The following is an 18,953-nucleotide window of genomic DNA, read 5'->3' as shown; positions in this document are numbered from 1 at the left end:
GGGCTGTGGGGTTTTTACCACTGCTAAAGACCCAGAATACTTTGCTGCATTTTGCCATGTTGAAATGTGATTTAACTCTAAAACTAACTTGGTTTCTGGACCAGCATTAGGTTCATTGTGAAGAAAATAGGAAGCAGAACTGCACAAACACATTTCTACCAAAATGTAGGGAAAAGAAGGAAGGCATACTGTTCATCCAACCTGTCACAGTGTTGAGTCTTTCTGTAACTATTTTTGGTTTTTTTAATACCATGCTTCCCTTCTTGGCAGCATTCCACTTTGTTATCCCTGTTGCTTTAAACTGTGTTTTTCAGGGTCATATGTTGAAGAGATAGGTGGCAAATAGAGCAACACTGAATGTAAAGAGGGAAAAACTGAGAGAACTATATCTATGTATATACACACACATATATATAGTATGACTATGCAACAATATTGTCAACTCTGTGATGTAATTTGAAAAGATGGATTCTGAACTTACTGCTTCTAATGAAGGGGAAAACTGCCTTATTTCTCTGAGTGCAGCAAAAATTTGCAACAAATGTTTTCATTAACAAATGCAGCAGCATATATAGCTATATAAGAGGTATTTTGGGCATCTGGAATATATTTTTTCACTGGTTGGTTTATAAAAAGCCTGTGACAAGTTACTTAATTTCTATTGTATCAGCTTTCTTTTAGATGCACTGAGGTGTGTTACCTAAACTCACTTTTTCCCCAGTTACATCACAATACTAAAAACAAACTCCAAGAGAGTGCATTCTGTCCAAGGAAGAGGAAATTACTTTGATGTGTTTCCTCTAACTGTTCTTGTGGTATAAGAAGGGCCTTCAGCATGGTCTTTTTTGTTTCATTTGGACAAAAGAGGAAAACTGCTGCTACTATACAGCTGAAGAAAAAGCAAACTTCCACAGAAAGTATCACTAGAGGATATTCTGCTTTGGGCTGATTCACCAATGTCTTCTACCTGCCTGCCTTCCTCATCTGCAACTGCAACAAGTGGGTCTGTGGTTCTGCCTTGGTAACCTGGCAGTGTTTCAATCTTGTCTGCTGTGGCATGAGTGAGTGATTGAGGCTCAGGGCTACAGAGAAAAGTGCCCTATGTGTGCATTCTTGCAAATAGGAACAAAGGGAGTGCATAAACAGAAAATCTAGGATAGCTGGAACAAAGCATTGGTGGGTTTTGTAGAAAACAGTGATCAGCTGGAGAGGAGACTCTGTGTGCTTGTGGATGTGCCTGTGGCAAAGAAATGCAGGAAGAGGCAGCTTCACCTCCCAACTGGTGTATTGTTATGGGGATTGCCACGTTTTGCTTGACTCCCAGCTGTGCTGCAGGGCCAGGAGTGGCTACACTCATCTGTGAATTCTTTTCCACCTCTGTTCATTAGTGCTGTGTTTGGCTGTGTTTGTGCAGTGTCTGAGACAGTAGGACTCTCTACTCTAGAGGGCTTCTTGGCTTTGGGGCTGGAAGAAAAGACTTATGTAGATATTGGTTTGATTGTCAAACAGTGGGATTTGTTAGGTGTATTTTTAAAAATCAGACCCATATATAAATAAGATTTTGATTGTAGCTTATGTCTGGGTTTTTTGGGGAATTTCACATAAGTTATGCAGGCATTCTGTTGCCATCCATATTCTTTTGCTGTGCTTTCCAAAAAGAGCACATTCCATCCATTCATGCTGATCAAGAATAGCATGTGAAAATGGCACTAGCAACAGCTGCTCTTTTGAACAGAGTTGTAGCTGGCTTGAATCTGATCCCAGCTGTCAAGAGGTTGAGTTTGTGAAAATTGTAGTGCTACACTTGGCCCAGGACAGGGCCTCCGGGCGATGCTACTTTACCTTTAGTCATTTATAATTTATGAATTAATAATTACATATGTGATGTAAAACTATAAAGAAGTAGTGCTTTCATACTGTATCTTCAAAGATTCTATTTAATCTGAAATCTCTTAAGACATTAAAAGAAAAAAAAAAACATAAAAAGACTGAAACAAAAAATTTGGAAGAGGTTTCTTAGTAAGAGCTCTTTGAAGTCACTAGCTAGATTGAGTTGATGAGGACCAATTAAAGCAAAACATGTGTCCACAATTTGCTGCCATTTGTTCTAGGCACATCTTTATGGATGAAGTTTGTTGCCTCTGTAATGATGAAGATGCAAATGTCTTTCCCATGAGGCTGAGCGATCTCTGTTTTTTATAAAGACCTAATGTGATGATTTAAGCCCTACAGCATAAGTCACAATATGTCTGCATTTTCTGTAATGAAACATGCACATTATAATTTGCCATGCATGCACTGTTCACTCAGGGCTTCCAAGTTGTGTATAAGTAAGAGAAAAATGTGGGGACAGGTAACTGGTAAAGCTCTTGGTGTAAAACCTCTAAATGGGACTTATTTTCCTGAAAAAATCAAGGGCTTTTATTTCTTGTTTACTTACAGCACTAGGGTTTGTGTGAGGACCTGTCACCGCAGCATCTGAAATAAAAGGCCATCTGAGTGCTCCTTCATGTCATTATCACTTAGTGTGTTCCCAAGTATCACTCTTTCATCTCGGAAGTCTGGCATGATGCCCAGTAATATCAGTAGGAAGAGTTTTCTCTTTGCAAGTATGTACCACTCTGTAGTAAAATGAGCAAAAAATGGCTGTGAGTGGCCGTGCCTTATAGCACAGGCTGTCACAAGTCTTGTAGCCCCTTGCTGTGGGTGTAGCTCGCCTTCCCCAGTGCTAACTGGCAGCCTGGCTGCCTCTCAGTCAAGTCTTTGCAGTGAAGTTCACCCTGTGGAAAGGGTTAGCACAAGCCTGCACTCCATGAAGCAAGCCCAGGGGCTCATCCCTCTCATTGTAAATAATTGATAAGCAATGTGAGTTTGTAAAATTCCTGTATTAGAGAAGACCCAGCCCTAAGTACCTTCTGAAAGGTGTTGAGCAGCATTACCTCCTAATGCCTCTTGCCTCTGGTAGATATCCACACCCACTAGCTTTTCCTTCTATTGCCAAGTGCTGTCTGTGAATAATTACGTGTTATTAATTAGGTGGTATGCACTGATGGCTCGTTTATACAATTACACATGGCTCAATTTGGAGCAAGTGAAGAGGCATGGTAACAGTACAAGAAAGACTGCTGCCAGATGCAGGGGAATAACCTGCTCTCTGCCCACAGTAGTAGATGAGACGTGAAGAAAGGGATTTAAAGAGCAGGTAGCTTGACATTAGACATCAGGCAAAAGTGCTTTATCAGGTGAGGGTACTGAAACCCTAGAACAGGCTACTCAGGAGGATTTAAGTCTGCCACTGAAGCACCAAATGGAAAAAAACCCATCTCTCAGGGGAGACAGAGGTCATTTAGATGATTTCAGAAGCTCCCATCAAACCCTCTGTTCCTGTGACCACTAGGTACTGTGTCCTTAGTGCAAATGAGCCTGCTTGCTTCCAGAGAGCTCTCAGCTTGCACAAGCCATGTATAATTAATCCATGTGCTAGAAATGTACAGCTGACATGGGCTTAAAGGTACTGGGGATCACTTGAGACACATCAGCAGAGAGTGTCTTCCTGTCATTCACAAAGACTCACAGAGAAGAGAGAAAACAGCATTTTTGTTGTGCTCTGCTAGATTGGCAGGGAGTGGTTATCCAGCAACAGATTCCATCTGGTTTGCTTAAAAATTAGAAAGGTAAACAGCCTCTGGCTATGCATTGTATCATGTACAAAGCTTTTTGGGATGCTCACTGGGCTGAGGCATTTGTGTTTGAGAATCACGTGGCTTGGTAACAGCCTGCCCATCAGGCAGCTCACAGCAAGCAGTCCCTCAACACTTCCTCTTCCCAGAATTCAATTAAAGGTTGTTGCTTCAGTTTCTCAGCAAAAACTGCCTTCTTGAAAAAAACCTTCTGTTTTGCGATCCTGTCCTGGAAAACAGACCTTTTAAAAGAGGACTTTAAAAGCAAACCAATGCACCTTATAAAGAAATTAAATAGAATATACATTTTCTTACCAGATGCAGTCCAGTGTCCTTGTTGTGCCCTTTAGTGAGATTTCAGCTGCACACTCACATAGAAGAGGGAATGTTCCTGCTTGCTGCCTGAATAAGCAAAACTCTGTGAATCAGATGGCTCTTGCCATTCCAAAACTGAGATTGTACCCATGAGTAGCTTGCTGTATTTACTTTAAATTTGCTGGTTCAGTGAAGATTCATGCCCTTAAAGGCATTACAGTTTGGTAGGATTTCACAGGTAGTGTAAACTCTCTAACAAGTTTGAGGTACATCTGTTGGGTGGGGATCTTCTGCCTTGTTTTGCTGGGAGCAGATAAAAATTCAGGACATAGCAACACAAACAACTAACATATTGTGTGAAGTTCTCTATTTTCTTGCAGATTGGCTGAAACACAGAAAGATGTGGAATAGGCCTGCAGCTGTAGAATTTCAAGTCATGGTTTATAAGGTCCTTGACACTGAATTTGGAATAAAAAGCCAACAGGCAGTTACATTATTATATTTGCTCTTTCTATTTGCAAACAAGCAATTCATGCCTTTGCACATATCATTTGATAGTCTGAGTATGTTCTTGGCATTAAGCACCTTCAATTTTATACTTATACTGGTGCTATTTGCACTAGAACCCTGTAGATTTTTCAAAATTAATGAGCATGGATTCTTCACAGTGTTTATATTCATCAAGCATTCACACCCAGTTGTGTGAGATTCCAGTAACAATGTCCATTATTAGCATGCCAGAAAATCAAGAGATATTAGGGAAATACATATAAATATGTAGCCAAATTTGAAAGTGCTGCAAGGATTTGGTTTTAAAATTCCTTATCACTTTGGTAAAACAAAAATCTGATATAAACCCACAATATTACTTCCATCTTACATTGTGAATTATTTGTGTTTTGAACCTGAAGTGATCCCCATTGTGTGACACCGTATCTATCTAATCTCTTTTGGATTCAGTACTGTTTGCCTCAAGCCCTGAGAGAGATGTTTTAGAGGGAGGGCAAATAGGCAGGAGTACAAATGTGACTTTCCTCTGTTTTCCCTTTCAAAAGTCTATTCATCCATCTCTAACAGAAATGAAGCTTCAGGAAAAAAGACTTAGGAGCCTGTGCAAATTCATGTGTTTTGAGACACAGTGTCAAGTGGAGGAAGAAATGTTGTTGATGTGCAGGCTTAGCAACCAGGAAATATCAGTCCCATTGAGTTCAGTGGCAAAGCTCCCATTGACATTAGTAGAATTGGGATTTTATTCCCAGCCTTCATGTTCCCAGCTTGCTTTGATATGTTGCAATATAAAATGAAAATAACCTGTCAAACATTTATTTCTTTCTCCAAAGCCTTCTTTTCTTCCTGGCTGTGCCTAAGAGGCAGTGCTATGGTTTTTGACAATATTGCAATCAAGGCCTAATTCAGCAGTTAAATATGTAAATTGAGCTGTTAGCCCCAGCCAGACTGCTCCTACAGCAGCCACTAGCCTTGGGCTTGAATCAACACTGGCCTATGTTCCAATAATTTGAAATAGGAAAATTTATATGTCAACATGCCCACCTGTGTCTCCTGTCCATGAATGATCCAATGCCTTTGACAGTGTTCCTGTGGGAAACACAGGAAAATTGCTGTTAGGTACTCTGTTTCATTTTTATCTGATATTCCCCATGTGCAAGCTGCCCTGCACAAGGATTTGTACCACTGGTATCAGTACCAAAGCAATATTTAGACCCCTGTGTTTAGGTGCTGAAACTTTTATATGTCAAAAGTGTCTTTGACTACTTGCAATGCCTTTGAGCTTTTCTCCCTCCAGCCACCCCTTGGCATGCTGCATTCATTATTTTTGAGCAGGAAAGACCTAACTGTGGATGTTATGGCAGATTTCATTGCTCAGTTGTGTGTCCATTGTAGCTCACTGCAGGCTGTGTAAATAATTTATTTGCAATACCAGGCTCATTGCAGGCAGTGGAAACAGTTTGGAAGAAATACATGTACAAAAAGTTTTCATCTCATTCAGCAGCATGTGGTGGGTATTATCCCTGTCCCTTCTCTAAACAGAAAAATATATGGATGCCCTCTGTGGATCTACAAAAATTCTCCAAAGAACTTGAGCATACACCAAAACTAAGCACGTTCAACTCAATGAAAGACTTCAAAACTCCACCTGCAAAAAAGCCTGGTGTGAAACATCATCCAAGTTAGCCTTTGGAACAAAGCCTTAGCTTCTAGAAGCACTGCATCCATCTGGTCTTTATTTGAAGACAGGCATCTGCAAAACTTCCTTGACAAATCAAGGCCCTGTACATAATTAGCATGAATGTATTGTTTTGTAGTACATTATTGATTTAAACTATGTGTATCCTCTAATGTCTGAAATCTCAGGGGCACGATGTGCTCCCAAGGTCTGGGAAAAGCCACAGTCTCCTTTCACGTGATTTTATTCCCCATATTATTTTTGGATAAGAGGAAGATATTTGTTATATGTCCTACACAAGATATTTGAAAAGTGATCTTGGGAGGAAAAATACTCTATCCCTGCTCTGGTAACTTAAAGCCATCCTCACTCTGTATCTCATAATGTGCATCACAAGTGCCCAGGAGGAATCACCACTTCAGGTTCTGAAGGAATAGTGCAGTGTAGCCTGGCCAGCTTTCCCATTACTGAGCTATTCCTTTTGCTGAAGACCAGGCTCCTGGTCATATCCAGGGCCAAGGACAGGATTTCTGGGGCCAGCTTTTCCATATCAGAAAATGCTTAATAACTGATTTTGGCACCGTGAATTTTCCTAAGTACCTAAGCAGATCAACCTGCTTTCTTCTTGGTGGCTAGAGCAGGAAACTTCTGCAGGTGTCTTGAAGAAATGCATGAGGCATGTCTCTAATACAGAGTGCCAAGATATTTTGGAAAATGTGATCCATTTCCCTCAAATTTAAGGGAGCAGACTTTGTTTCAAAACTATGTCATACTACACAGAGCATAAATATTTTGCCTTAAAATTGGTGGCTAATATTCAGTGCTTGCTAAGACCAAGTTATAAGGAAGGGGGAAAATAAAAAGAAGGCACATGGAAATAAGCAAAACAGTGTGGATGGGTAGAGAGATGGCTGGATACTCCTCATAATAAAGTAAATAAATTCATAATAAAGTAAACATATTCATTTCTCATTGCAGGTTTAATTGCAATCTTTAGGTGTATTTCACATACCCATTGAAACACTTGTGCTGATTGTATTTATTGTGTGCCTATTCTGTATTCATTAGACTGTTGTTCCTAGCTCTCTACTGCAGCAACATATAAATATCTTTCCAGCCACTGCCATCATCAGTAGAAATGTGTGTGCTGTGGCAGACTAAAGCTTGCTCTGCCTGGAAACCTAAAATATTGCTTAGAGGGAAATGTTCAGACCACACAACAAACTCTTGTCTCGTGAGGTTTTTAACCCATGGACTTACCTTATTGCTAGAAAATGAACAAGCAATTCCCCTCTCATCCCTGGGGAATATTGGTCTTAAATAAGTCGATGATTAGTGCCATCAGTTGTTATGAGTCATTGCAGGAGACCCTGAAAGAGTTTGAAATTTTTGTGCACTCACAGAAGACTTCACATCACATTTTATTATGACTTCCAGAGTGAACCAGTGAGTATTAGTGACAGCACTTTGGTGTAAACTGTGGGAAGCAGCATGATTTCTGGCCACATTATAAATCCATTTTGTAAAACCCATGGCTCTGCTGCTGCTGGAATTCCTATGCAGACAGCCTGTGAGGGACACTCAGTTTTCTAATACGAAGCTTCTCATTCTTTATGCATTTGGAAAAGGCACTGCCTCCTTAAGTTAGCATTGCATGGGAAGGATGATGACTTTGCACTCTTCTAAAGCATTAGATTTCACTCACCCCTGTAGAGGCTACAAATTCAATAGGCTGTTGCAGCCTCTCATTGCTGGGGGCATTAACAATTAACATACAAACACCACAATGAAGATGTCAAAGAGAGGAAAGTAAAGATAACAAACGAGAACCTGATAAATTAATAACAACATGCTTGCAGGGCAAAACACTTGTGTTTGTATAGACAGTTCTGCCTTAAAGCACAAGGAGAGAAAAAAAGTGGCTTAACATCCTGTGAACTTTCAGCCTTGTCTTGGAGGTAGAATGGATCAATTATCTCCCATTTTTTGTTGCTCACTTCAACAGTGCTAGGGTTTGACACTATTTTTTCCTTAGAGAACCTGGCCATTTCACCTAGTTCAAAGCTGTTTTGTTGTGCCATTTCAGGAAGGAAGAGCTGTTTTTCTGATCAAGGCTCTGTACATGCCTGAAAGCCTCATATTAAATCCCTGCCCCGGGACCTACTTCTTAATGCTGAGGTTGTGAAGCAGAAAGTTAATCACATTACAGTCTGTACTGCACAGAGGTGCTCTGAAAGTTACTAACGATGAAGTTTGTGCTGGAGAAAGGGCAATAGGTGCTTAGGGAAGGAGGATTCTCCAAGGCTGATTCCCAGGAGCAAACAAGGAGGATATGGAGGAATGGAGTAGTGTTTACAGCTTATTAGGAATGGACAGTGGTAGCAGCTTTTTTTTTTGTTTTTGTTTTTCCTTTTTCATGCAGAGCAATCCCTTATGGGAGAGATCATCTGCAAAATAAGAGTTGTGGAACCCTGGGACTCAGCTATGCATCTTTTCTTGCCCTTGGGACATTTATGACTGGGACCATTAGTTTCAAAGTCACTGCTGAGCATGTATGTGACTGACAGGGAATCAGATATAAATCCTCTAGCCTCTAGAAGATTGGTGGAGGTGAATGAACTAGAGACAGGATAAGACAGAGAATTTCTAGTGTACATTGTCAAAGAAAGGGCTCCTACAGGAAAAAGGAACTTTTTCCTTGTATTCTTTCCTTGCAGTTTACAGAGCTGCAGAAAACCTGGGGTGAGTGGAGGTGCAGTGTACACAGACTTGACTAGCTCTTATTTCAGGAAGATTTGCTTCAGAAATGAAAGGCAGTTCTAAAGAAAAGGCTTGGTCTGAATTGTTGTTGGGAACATCTCTTCATGCTCCTAGCTATTAAGCTGCTCTCAGTTCCAGGGCACCTGTCTTCACCAGCATTTTCCAACGTGAAAAAATCCCCCTTTCTTGAAGGTGGTGGTGACACCATTTAATGTCTTTTATCAGCTCTTCTCAGCCCTGAGGAAGCCACTCTCTACTCCTGTGAATGTTGCTACCAGAGCAACGTGCCTTTTCCACTGTGGTTTTCACTACTGCATCAAAAATTTCAGCTTCATTCCCCTGGTTCTCAGGCTCTGTGGCAACCCAGAGCTCACAGCACAGCTCAGCACAGCAGCCTGTGCTTCTGTGGACCAAGGGCTGGCTGTGCTCCAGAACAGACCCATCACAGAAAGAACAGCTTGAGGGTTACAGTCAATTAGCATAAATTGCTAAGGGCCCAAAATGTGTTGCAGAGCTGGTGTGGATTGTTCAGCCTTGAAACATGTTCCCTTTTTCTTGCTGCTTTTTTCTCTGCTGATTCTGTGGAGGAAAAAAAGCTTAGAGCCCATTTTGGTCATTCTCAGAGGAGGGATGTAGCTGATGCAGCTGGAGGAGTAGGACCAAAAGCACCTCCTAATATCCAGACCACCTTGGGCTGTTGTTTTTGCCACTGAATTTCTCAGTAGCTCCTGTTCCTGCATGTCTTCTCTATTGAACTGTAAGCATTTGAGTCTAGGGGTTGACAGTATTTGGATGTGTTATACAGTGCTGAACATACTTTTGGCTCTTATTTAGTAATTATAACAATTAATAAGAAATACCATATGGCTAAAAATATTGTAACTCTCAAAAGAATTCTTGGGCCATTTATTTTTTGTGCATATGAGTGTGTGCCTCATTTAAGCCAATTATTTTTGTATTAACAGGCATTGGTTATGCCATCCTTCTGCTTTTATTTTTAGTAGTATTCAGATCTTTACAAAAAGTGTGAAGAGTGAATGAAAAAAAGGAATCAGTTCCTACTACTTGTCTTCCAAAATTAAATTCTCTGGTTGAATAATCCTACATTTAATCCTCAAAGGGATGTGTCCCCTAGGGGGAACATTCTCTGCACCCTCAGGTGCCTTCTGTCAAAATGTCAGAGGATGGGAGATAAATCCAAATGAATTAATGAATCCAAATCCTTGTTTGGAAATCAGGTAGTGTTTGATTATGGCTGTACCATCTTTAACCATAAATGTGAAATTTATGGACTAGAGACATGATCTGATATGCTGAGGAGTAACACAGGGGAGAGATGTGCAGAAGAACACAGGTTGGTGTTAGTATTTTTTTTAAAACAGCTAAGATGTTATTTTGTGAAGTAAAGTTGTCTTGCAGTGGCAGATGTGTCAAGACATTGTTTGTTTCAATGGCAGGTGTCACTGGCAGATGAATGACAAGATTGTGTGAGGAACTGCAGTTGGATCAGCAAGGCTGATTCTTACCAGTCAGAGAGCTTTTGGAGATTACAGTATAGCATGGAGAATTTATTGAGGTGATTTATCCACAGTGCTTGTGAATACATCCATACTCTGTCTCAACTAGTGTAGAGTGGATTTCAATACCTACAAATGTATTATTAATGTTATTTTAGCAAGCAGTATGTTTTTTAATAGTTTCAATATCCTTCATGTTCATGGATTTTGAACATAACTCTAAAACTTGCAGTAAATCTTCTGCTTTTGAAACAAATAAATTTTGGGAAAGCATAAAAAAATATTTCTAAAAATTACATTTGAGTGCCAGGAATGCCTGGCAACCAGAAATGGAAATTTGTATGAAGGAGACTTCTGAAAGAAGCAAAGGAGGAAAATTGAATATTCTGGTTTTGCCTGTGGGGCTGTCTTCTTGTTTTGGAAGCTTCTATCAGTAGGTGCAGTTTGTAGAAATGACAGGTGGAGAAAAGCAAGCTGAAAAGTGACAACAGACAAAGCTCTGTTTAATGTTAAGTACTCTGTTTTCCCTCTGCATCCATAAGTTCTTATGCTATGGGGGAAACAAAACCAAAGACTGGTTAGAGGAGGAGACCAGAACTTTTTTTTTACAGTCAGCAATAAGACAATTGTGAGAAAAGACCAGAAACCAGTTCATGTGGTTTCCTCTATCATGGTATCAGAGAGGGTGAGTTCCTCCCTCTGCTTTACAGGACCAAGCAGTTCCTCAGCTGTTCCCAAGATCCACTGGCTGACCATGCTGGCATTGCCTCCTGCCCTCTCTTGCAGACCCATATATTTTGTTGAACAGCATCTGCAGCCAGGGATGAGTTACCAAAAGAAGTAACTCCTTAACAGCCTCCAAAGAAGGACCCCTACCTAGAATTTCTTACTGCAGCATTTCTGAGCCATCCTTGTGAAGCACAGAGAAAGGAGTCTGGCAGAGCTGTCCCTTTTGGTATCCCTTTGGAAACTACCACTGGAGGTAGGAGGAGAAGAGTGGTGGAGGAGAGGAACTCCCCCAGCAAGAGTGGTGAAGACTGCTCTCAGATCAGTGTGGCACCCTGCACCTCAAGGCTGTAGTGAGAAAGAAAATGAAGTTGTTCCAGGAGGCCAGTCACCTGTGGCTGATCTTTCCTAGCAAAGTGTGTTCTCTGCAGTGCATCTGTGCAAGGGTAGGAAACAGTCATGAATTTGGGAGTGAGAAAATTTTGCCTTTATAAAGTTATTAGCTGCAATGGTTTCACTTTGACAGCCCTGAAATACACCAGACACTGAATTGAGAGCTTCTCAGTTTTGCAAAATTCAAAACTGGTGGCTGTGAGCTGAGTTATGGCAGAACCCTGTGGAAGCCTCTGGTAAATGAGCTTTACAGTTTACATCCTTCTGTTTGCTTTTCTGAGTAAGCCAATATATATTTGTGCAGAGGCAGTATTTTATATGCAGGCAAGATAGGATGCCAATAGTGTTGTGTTTGTCATTATATAAGATTCAAAATGCATTCACTTATAATACACATTGAATCTCAAGACCCTGTTAATTTCAGTCAATTTCAGGATCTGGTTTGAGGGACAGTGTTTTAATGAACCCATAAATCACCAGTCATAAGCACCTCTTGCTATTTTCATTTATAAAATCAGTAGCTGTATTAAAGGTTCATAGTCCTTTTGGTCACTCTTGAAGTTGTATTTTTCCAACAGGTCTGAGACTTTGTAATTTATAATAAACTCTGAGAATAATGGATTTGGAACTCTATGTGTCTGAGGGAGAGAGGTACCTCGTCGTCTACTGAATTTGCCACATATTTCAATGTTTTAAAATATTAATTTGTTTTTATTCAATTTTCTAATCCATTTATCCATTGTTCAGCATAAGAGAATTTCAGCCTGTCTGCCATGCATGCATTAAGCACATCTCCTACCCTGTGGTGCACTCATCAGGCTCTGTAGGTTGTTCTGAGAATGCCTCTAGGGCAAGTTTGCACATGAATTGCATCAATTTTGTGCTTTCTTTCCCTTCTCCTACCCCATTTTCGTTTGCAGAGGACCTTGGCACTGCTGGTTGTCACAGGAATGTGGTAGGATTGTTGAACAGGAAAAGGGGAGATGCATAGCTTTGCCCATAATACATTCAGGCTGCTACCTCCAGGAGCTGCAGCAGCAAGGGACACAGCATGGAGAGTCATCAGTGGCTTTGCAGTTGCAATAATGTTCTGGTGAGGGCAGTGGAATTTCAGTACTCCTGTTTTGAGCCCAAAAGCCTTTACAACCCCCAGCAAGTGCTGGGAATGTGTTTAAGTGCTCTACAAACCTGCTGTTTTGTGGTCTCGTGGAGAAGACATCGCTGTGATGCCTTTCACAAAAATGTTACAGAACTTCTCAAGTATTTTGTGAGGAGACACTAAAGTTGCCTAACTACATCTCCTACAGCCTTCATAGAAAAGGCAAAAGCTAAACTGTGTTATGGATGGCTAGTCTTCACCCCAAAAGAGTGTTTCCTGGCACAGTTTGGAAATGATATAGAGGAGAGACCTTGGGAATGTATGCCTGACTGCTATGTTTCTATAGAATTCCTGTCAGCAGCCTTCAAGCTATTTACTCAGCTTTGAGTGGAATTATATTTGTGATGGCTCCTCTCTAAAGCCAATTTTTGTGGTGGAAGGGATTAATGGGTCTCTTTAAAGAAGCTCTTTTAAGTCAGAATGCTGAAAGCACCCTTAGGCTGTTTTTAATGTATGTTGGGATTGCAGTACTCTAAAACATTGCTGGCTGTGATGGAGCACCTGCAGTTTTCATTCTTTTAATTTTATTTCCTAGCATTTGAACAGGAATTAATCAGACTGTGAGGAGACTGCTGCAAGGTTTAGGTAGAGTTGTGGCTGCCCAAGCTACTTCCCTCAAAAAAAGAATGTCTGCTCATTTCTCTGTAACCCTGTCTATCCTGGCAGTCACTGCATCACATACTTAGCCTGAGCAAGAGAATGGAAGGTCCAGCTGAAGAAAAGATCCAGAATATTTGAAAAAAAAAAAAAATAGTCCTGAAATTCTCTTAAGGTCATTGTTAAAATTAAGATAAAATTATTAACCTGCTTTGGTAAAAAGGAGGCTCAGCAAGTACAGGTCAGTCACAAGGCAACAGTATGCATGCATAATGGGAGTGTGGATGCATTGGAGGAATAATTTTTAGTATGGTTTAAGAAATATCTCACAGAAGTGAACAAGACTGCAAGAACCTGAAACATACTGCATTTACTCCACAACAAAAAGAAATATTCCACCCTGAAACCCTGGGATCTCTGCTGCTCCTAGTACCACCTTCAGGTTTCTTCCTGAATTTTCATCTTTCAGTATATGAGCTTCTGCTTCATTGCCATAAGGAACAAATAAAAGTAGTTCATTGTTAATGCTTCTGTTGAGTCTAAAGATGATACTTTATATTTCCAGCAGTGTCAGACCACTCAAATTTCTTTAATTCACTGAATCAGAATCTTAGTGGACGGAAAGAAGGGCATGATTAGCTTGGTTTAAGTCATTACTGCTCATGGAAGTCAATCACAAGGCAAGTATGAGAGTCTTGCCTGGCTTTCTTGTGTCCTGCTAGAGTTCACATTAGTGAAAACACTACAGGAGCTGGTCAGGTAATGCTCATCTTTTAGGCACAGCTTCACTGTGATTAATAAAATACTGATTTCAAACCCATAGATTTAGTGGAACATTTATTTGCAAAACCTAAAGCTAGAAGATCTTTTTAAGGATGTTCCTACTGTTTTTCGCATTAGTGTAGTCTCAGAGAAATATTTACATAAGGTCTATGCAAGTCCTTTTTTACATGCAGTTATTCACACAAATGCTCTAAGTGAAAGCCATCAAGCATCTCTTAATTTATCTTCTGGTTCTTGATAACTTCTTTCTTTTACTAGTACTTAGCATTTAAGCATTAGCAAATGCTAGTACTAGTACTAGCATTTAAGCACTGTCAGAACACAGCTTCAGATTCTCATCTTGGTTGCTCTGGTAATTTTGAGGAGAAAAATTTAATTCTATAGATCATCTTTGGATTTACACTGATGTTAAATGTGATCTAGTTCACTTAGCATCTGTTCCAATGAGAAAGCCAATCTATTGAATTATTTTATTCTTTTCATATCCCTTCTTTTCTGCAGTTGCTCTAAGTTTTGCCTATTTATGGCAGCCCTAGATATTAAACAGCTATCTAGGCTGGCTGATTGTCACTTGAGAGACCAACAGTGGACATCTTGCTGGGGTAGGATGCTCTGTAGGAAAATGATCCCCTGAAGTGAACAGATTTTGAGCTGTGCACAGCACAAGGAGGAAAGTTGTGGAGTGACAGACCTCGCAGTAGGTGCAGGAGGAGCAGATGGCAGGCAGGGTAATGTCCAGACATGTGATTTTAGGTACCTTTGACCCTCAGCATAGCTGTGTGCAGTGGCAAGTAAGACTGGAGTCTTGTGAGTCACTTTTGCAGGTGCAATGTGCTTCTCTGGCAATTCAGACACAGACACAGCTACAAACAGCTATGCAGGAATAATGCTGTCCATTATTTCCTCCTCTGAGGCTCTCGTGGTGTCGTGCATGGATAAACTGAAGCACTCATAACTCATTAGTGAGATCCACAAATTAATTGCCTGGAACTATTTCTGTGCTCCATGTGCTATAAATATGTGTTGTAGTAGAAATAAGTACTGTAACCATGTGCATAATTAGTTTCTCTGCCTGTTTTGCAGGTGAGAAGCCAAATCCATACAGGGGTAGTTACAATAGGTTACTAATTGGGATTACTTACTATGTAAATTATGTGAAGACCCTTAGCAAGTCATTGGTAGAACAGAGCTGGAGTGCCACCTTTGCTGTGTAACTCCTGGTTGTGGTAGATTTTTGGTGAACATGGCCCAGATTCTGAAGTTCTCTTCCTTGTCTGGTCTTAGTTCAGATGATAACTTGATCAAAGTAGGGGAGTGAGGATTTGACCTGAGATTGCATTTATTTCTGTGAGTGATGGCTGAATAGTTCTCCTTCTTTCTTGGATGAAGTAATGCCTGATGGTGAACAGACATTAATCTCTACTGAGAACATTTTGTATAGTAGGGAAATGGAAAGAAAATGAATCCAGGCTTTTATGCAGCACTTGGTTTCTTCTTCTGTGGCAGAAAGGGTCCCAGTTCTCCTTTTTTGGCTCCAGCCAGCAAGCAGCTAAAGACTAGGTACAGCAAAGTGACTGCACAGCCAGGGTATAGAGACCAAGGTAATCTCTGATATGACAGAGCCCACTGACCCCTGAGGAGCCCTGCAGCCACCACAGCAGCAGTCTTGCCCACAGTAATGAAATCATATAAGGAAACCCTAATTTTGGGAAGCTTTTTCCTCTCACCCATGAACAGATCCATCAGTCTCTCTCACACACCTTTCAGGAGCCACTGGAAATCAGTATGTAGAGATAAGTGAGGAAGGTGAAGTTACTGCCACCAGAAGAGTTTCTCTCAAATACAGCCATTGTCAGGGTTGTGCTCCTCAAATGCCAGGGACAAAGGCACAAAAGTCAAGGAAAACTTTCTGTAGCTTATTATTTCTGATGATAATAATAGTCTTTTTGTGTTCAAGCAAAAGGGCTCATTTTTCAAACCCTGTGCACATATTTGCAATACCATCCTGGATCCTAATGCATTTGAAATCTGAGCTGAGAGAAGATGAACAAAAGCATTGTTTTAGCATTGGAAAACTGAAACAATGTAGGAACTGGCTTCTTCAAGATTGGAGGGAGATTTGATGGTTCTAAACTCTACCCACAAGGTCCACTCAGTGTTTTAGTTCACGTTCTTCACTCAGTTTGTCAACCAGTCTAGCTGAATTAGTGGGAGAATTCATCCTGTGTTAATTTCTCTTCTTTCTGGTCTTCAGTATTGTAGAAATTAAAAATCAGCAGCAAAGAGTAAATAACTTGATTTTTATTTCACTCAGAACTGCATAGTAATTGTAAATCCTGCAGATAGTTGCTGTGTGGTAAGCACTCTGCTCACATAAGGAGCTTATAGGGGAAGCAGAAGTCCCCTATTTCCCCATAATCACTCTGGTTTTGAGAGGGAGAAAAGCAACACGTAGGTTATAAAGGGAGCCTTTTCTCCAAAGTGGATAAACTACAGTGAAATGATAGTGCCTGTTGAGCACATGGTAGGACATCATCTCCTGCCACAGGACAATGAAATAGGTGTATTTCTTTCCCTTTTTAGTGTATACTGAAACCTTTGCCTTTCTCTTCACTTGGCATCTTTATTAGAAGCTGAGCAAGAATATGGTATAATCATATCATATCAGTAGATAGACTGAGCACACTGAAATGCTTGTGTGCACCTATTCCTTACTCACTTTCCCTGGAAGAGGTGAGATTGCACATTCTATTAAGAATCACAAACTCACATCCTCTTTGTTGATGTTGGGTGTTTTCGGCTATGTTGGGTTTTCTTACTGTCTCATGTACTCTCTTTTTGACAGTTTCTTTATCTGTTGTGTATTTTTGTACTCCTTGTGCAGCTTCTCCTGGTCTCTCACATTTACTCAGCTTGCTGACTGTGGCCAGTGGCATTGCCCTGCTGAGTAATGCCCAGCTAGGAGCCGTGTCTTGTCTCAAGCATGGCAAAGCAGGGCTGAGATCTTGCTGTGAATAACTGGCTCCACTGCCACCTTCTGTGTTTAAATCCCTCATTTGACCTTGAAAAACTTGCTCCATCCTTTGCCTTGTTTCCCCCTCCCTGCACCCTGTCTGGCCCATGGGGCAGGGACTGGGATGCACAAACATAGCAGAACTCGTGGCTGTAAGTAATGTGGTGATTTAATGTCATCTGGTGGGTTTTCTTTTTAAATTGGGGCCAACTGCCTTCAGCAGCAGTCACAGATGAAAAGGTCTTTAAGTGCTGGTGAGCTTTAGCTTAGGAAAGGAGCCACTTATTCTGTGGGAGCCTGAGTGTGCCTTGGAGGCTTCTCAGAAACAGAACAAAACAAGAGCTGACTTCAGATCTGCTCAGACCGTCCTCTGCAAAGCAGACTCAGTCCTGCCCTGTTTCTCTTGTTCATATTGGTTTGCAAATTGCAGTTCAGCAAGCTTTAATACTGACCCTTTGGAATCACCTTATAAACCAAAGCATAGACTTTTTTGGTTTTGTTCCACGTGTGTGTAGAGTTAGTGGCATGATTACGACTTTGCATGTAGAGAGAGAGACTGAGAGAAACAGGAGCTGGCTTCTCATTAGCTCAGGAGAGGTGTCCTGCTCTGGCTGTGGATTCTGGGGACACACTTATCATGGTGAATATGTGAGTGTAAAATGTCTGTCTGCACAAATGTTTGTTTGATGAGCATGTACTATACCTGTGAGGGAAGGGATGCTGCTCCTAACCTTGTGCTTACAAAGCACTTGGTGCCACGTGCCAAGCCCAGTCACACTCATTCATTTGATAACTCTGCTGTTAAAAGCTGATTTTATAAAATTGCTTGTTTAGCACAAAATCACAGACACCAGAAACACAAAAAAATAGGACACATAATTTATTTTTACACTCTGCCAATTATCTCCAGATGTTCCCACCTCATACTTTCCAGCCCTGATACAGTCCTCACTTAAGTTACACCTTTTGTATAGAAATTACTAAGGAATAACAATTAGGGTCTATTTTTATCTCTTCCAATACCTCATGGCTACACAGGATGTGAAACCCAGTTTGTATGATACCAAGCCAGAATTACATGGGAAAAGCCACAGATTTTTTCCTTGTCTCCTTTTCTTGTCTGTGTACTTTTGGTTTTAGTTGAGCTGCATTTATTTCCTATCAACCCACATGTTCCACTCCTGGTACATTGTTCTTGTTTGGATGTAAAATGCAATAGACTAATACTCCAGTGCATTGCAGGAATTGTCCAGGGAAAGTTAAAGGTTCCAGTAAATAGACTACATATTTTGGAGCTTTGGCTCTGTCAGGCAGTCTCTTCTGACATTGATCAAAAACCTGATTAGGAGTGAACCTCCCCTTTTGTTCCTTTTTTACATAAAGCTGGAGGTGCTTGGAGAGAATGCTTGAGGAATAAAAAAATGTATGCTTTCACAATAAAAAATCACTGTATAGCTTAATATATAATAATAACTACTGCTACCTACTGCCAGGGGAAAAGCACATTGCACTTCTTTCTGCTGATGAGACCATGAACATGGAAGAATAAAGATATTTAATTTGTCAGCATTAGTATTCAGAGTGAATAGAGCTTTGTAGTAAGTTGTAAGATAGCACTTCCAGATCTGAAACTGCTGCTTATGCATTGTGCTGGTTGAAATTCGGAGGGGTGTTTGTTGATGTGGTTTTACTTTTTCTGTACTTGAAGCACTAGCAATTTTATATCAAATCTCAGAAGGGCATGAAGCAAAGGTTTGAACTTTAGAAATGAGACATTTCTATGGCTCTTTCCATTCTCTCATAGCCCTATATTCAGAGGAACTGG

The 18,953-nt window shown here is 40.6% G+C and overlaps 1 protein-coding gene across 4 annotated transcripts in view; it reads left to right on the top strand.

Moving 5' to 3' along the window:
• Nucleotides 1-837: 837 nt before the first annotated feature.
• The window catches only part of TMEM108 (transmembrane protein 108), an 80,458-nt gene continuing 62,342 nt past the window's right edge, over nt 838-18,953 (top strand). For 2 of the 4 annotated variants that reach the window (XM_056485030.1, XM_056485029.1), the window contains exon 1: nt 838-999. In XM_056485030.1, the coding sequence (XP_056341005.1) occupies nt 957-999 (43 nt within the window). In that variant the 5' untranslated portion in view covers nt 838-956. Of the gene's footprint in view, nt 1,062-18,953 lie in introns of all 4 variants that reach the window. The other 2 variants (XM_056485031.1, XM_056485032.1) reach the window with 2 other exon arrangements.

Source organism: Oenanthe melanoleuca, chromosome 2 (genome assembly GCF_029582105.1).
Source record: "Oenanthe melanoleuca isolate GR-GAL-2019-014 chromosome 2, OMel1.0, whole genome shotgun sequence".
Taxonomy (NCBI): domain Eukaryota; kingdom Metazoa; phylum Chordata; class Aves; order Passeriformes; family Muscicapidae; genus Oenanthe; species Oenanthe melanoleuca.
Note: the sequence above shows the minus strand (reverse complement) of the source record. Positions and strands in the feature narration are given on the sequence as shown.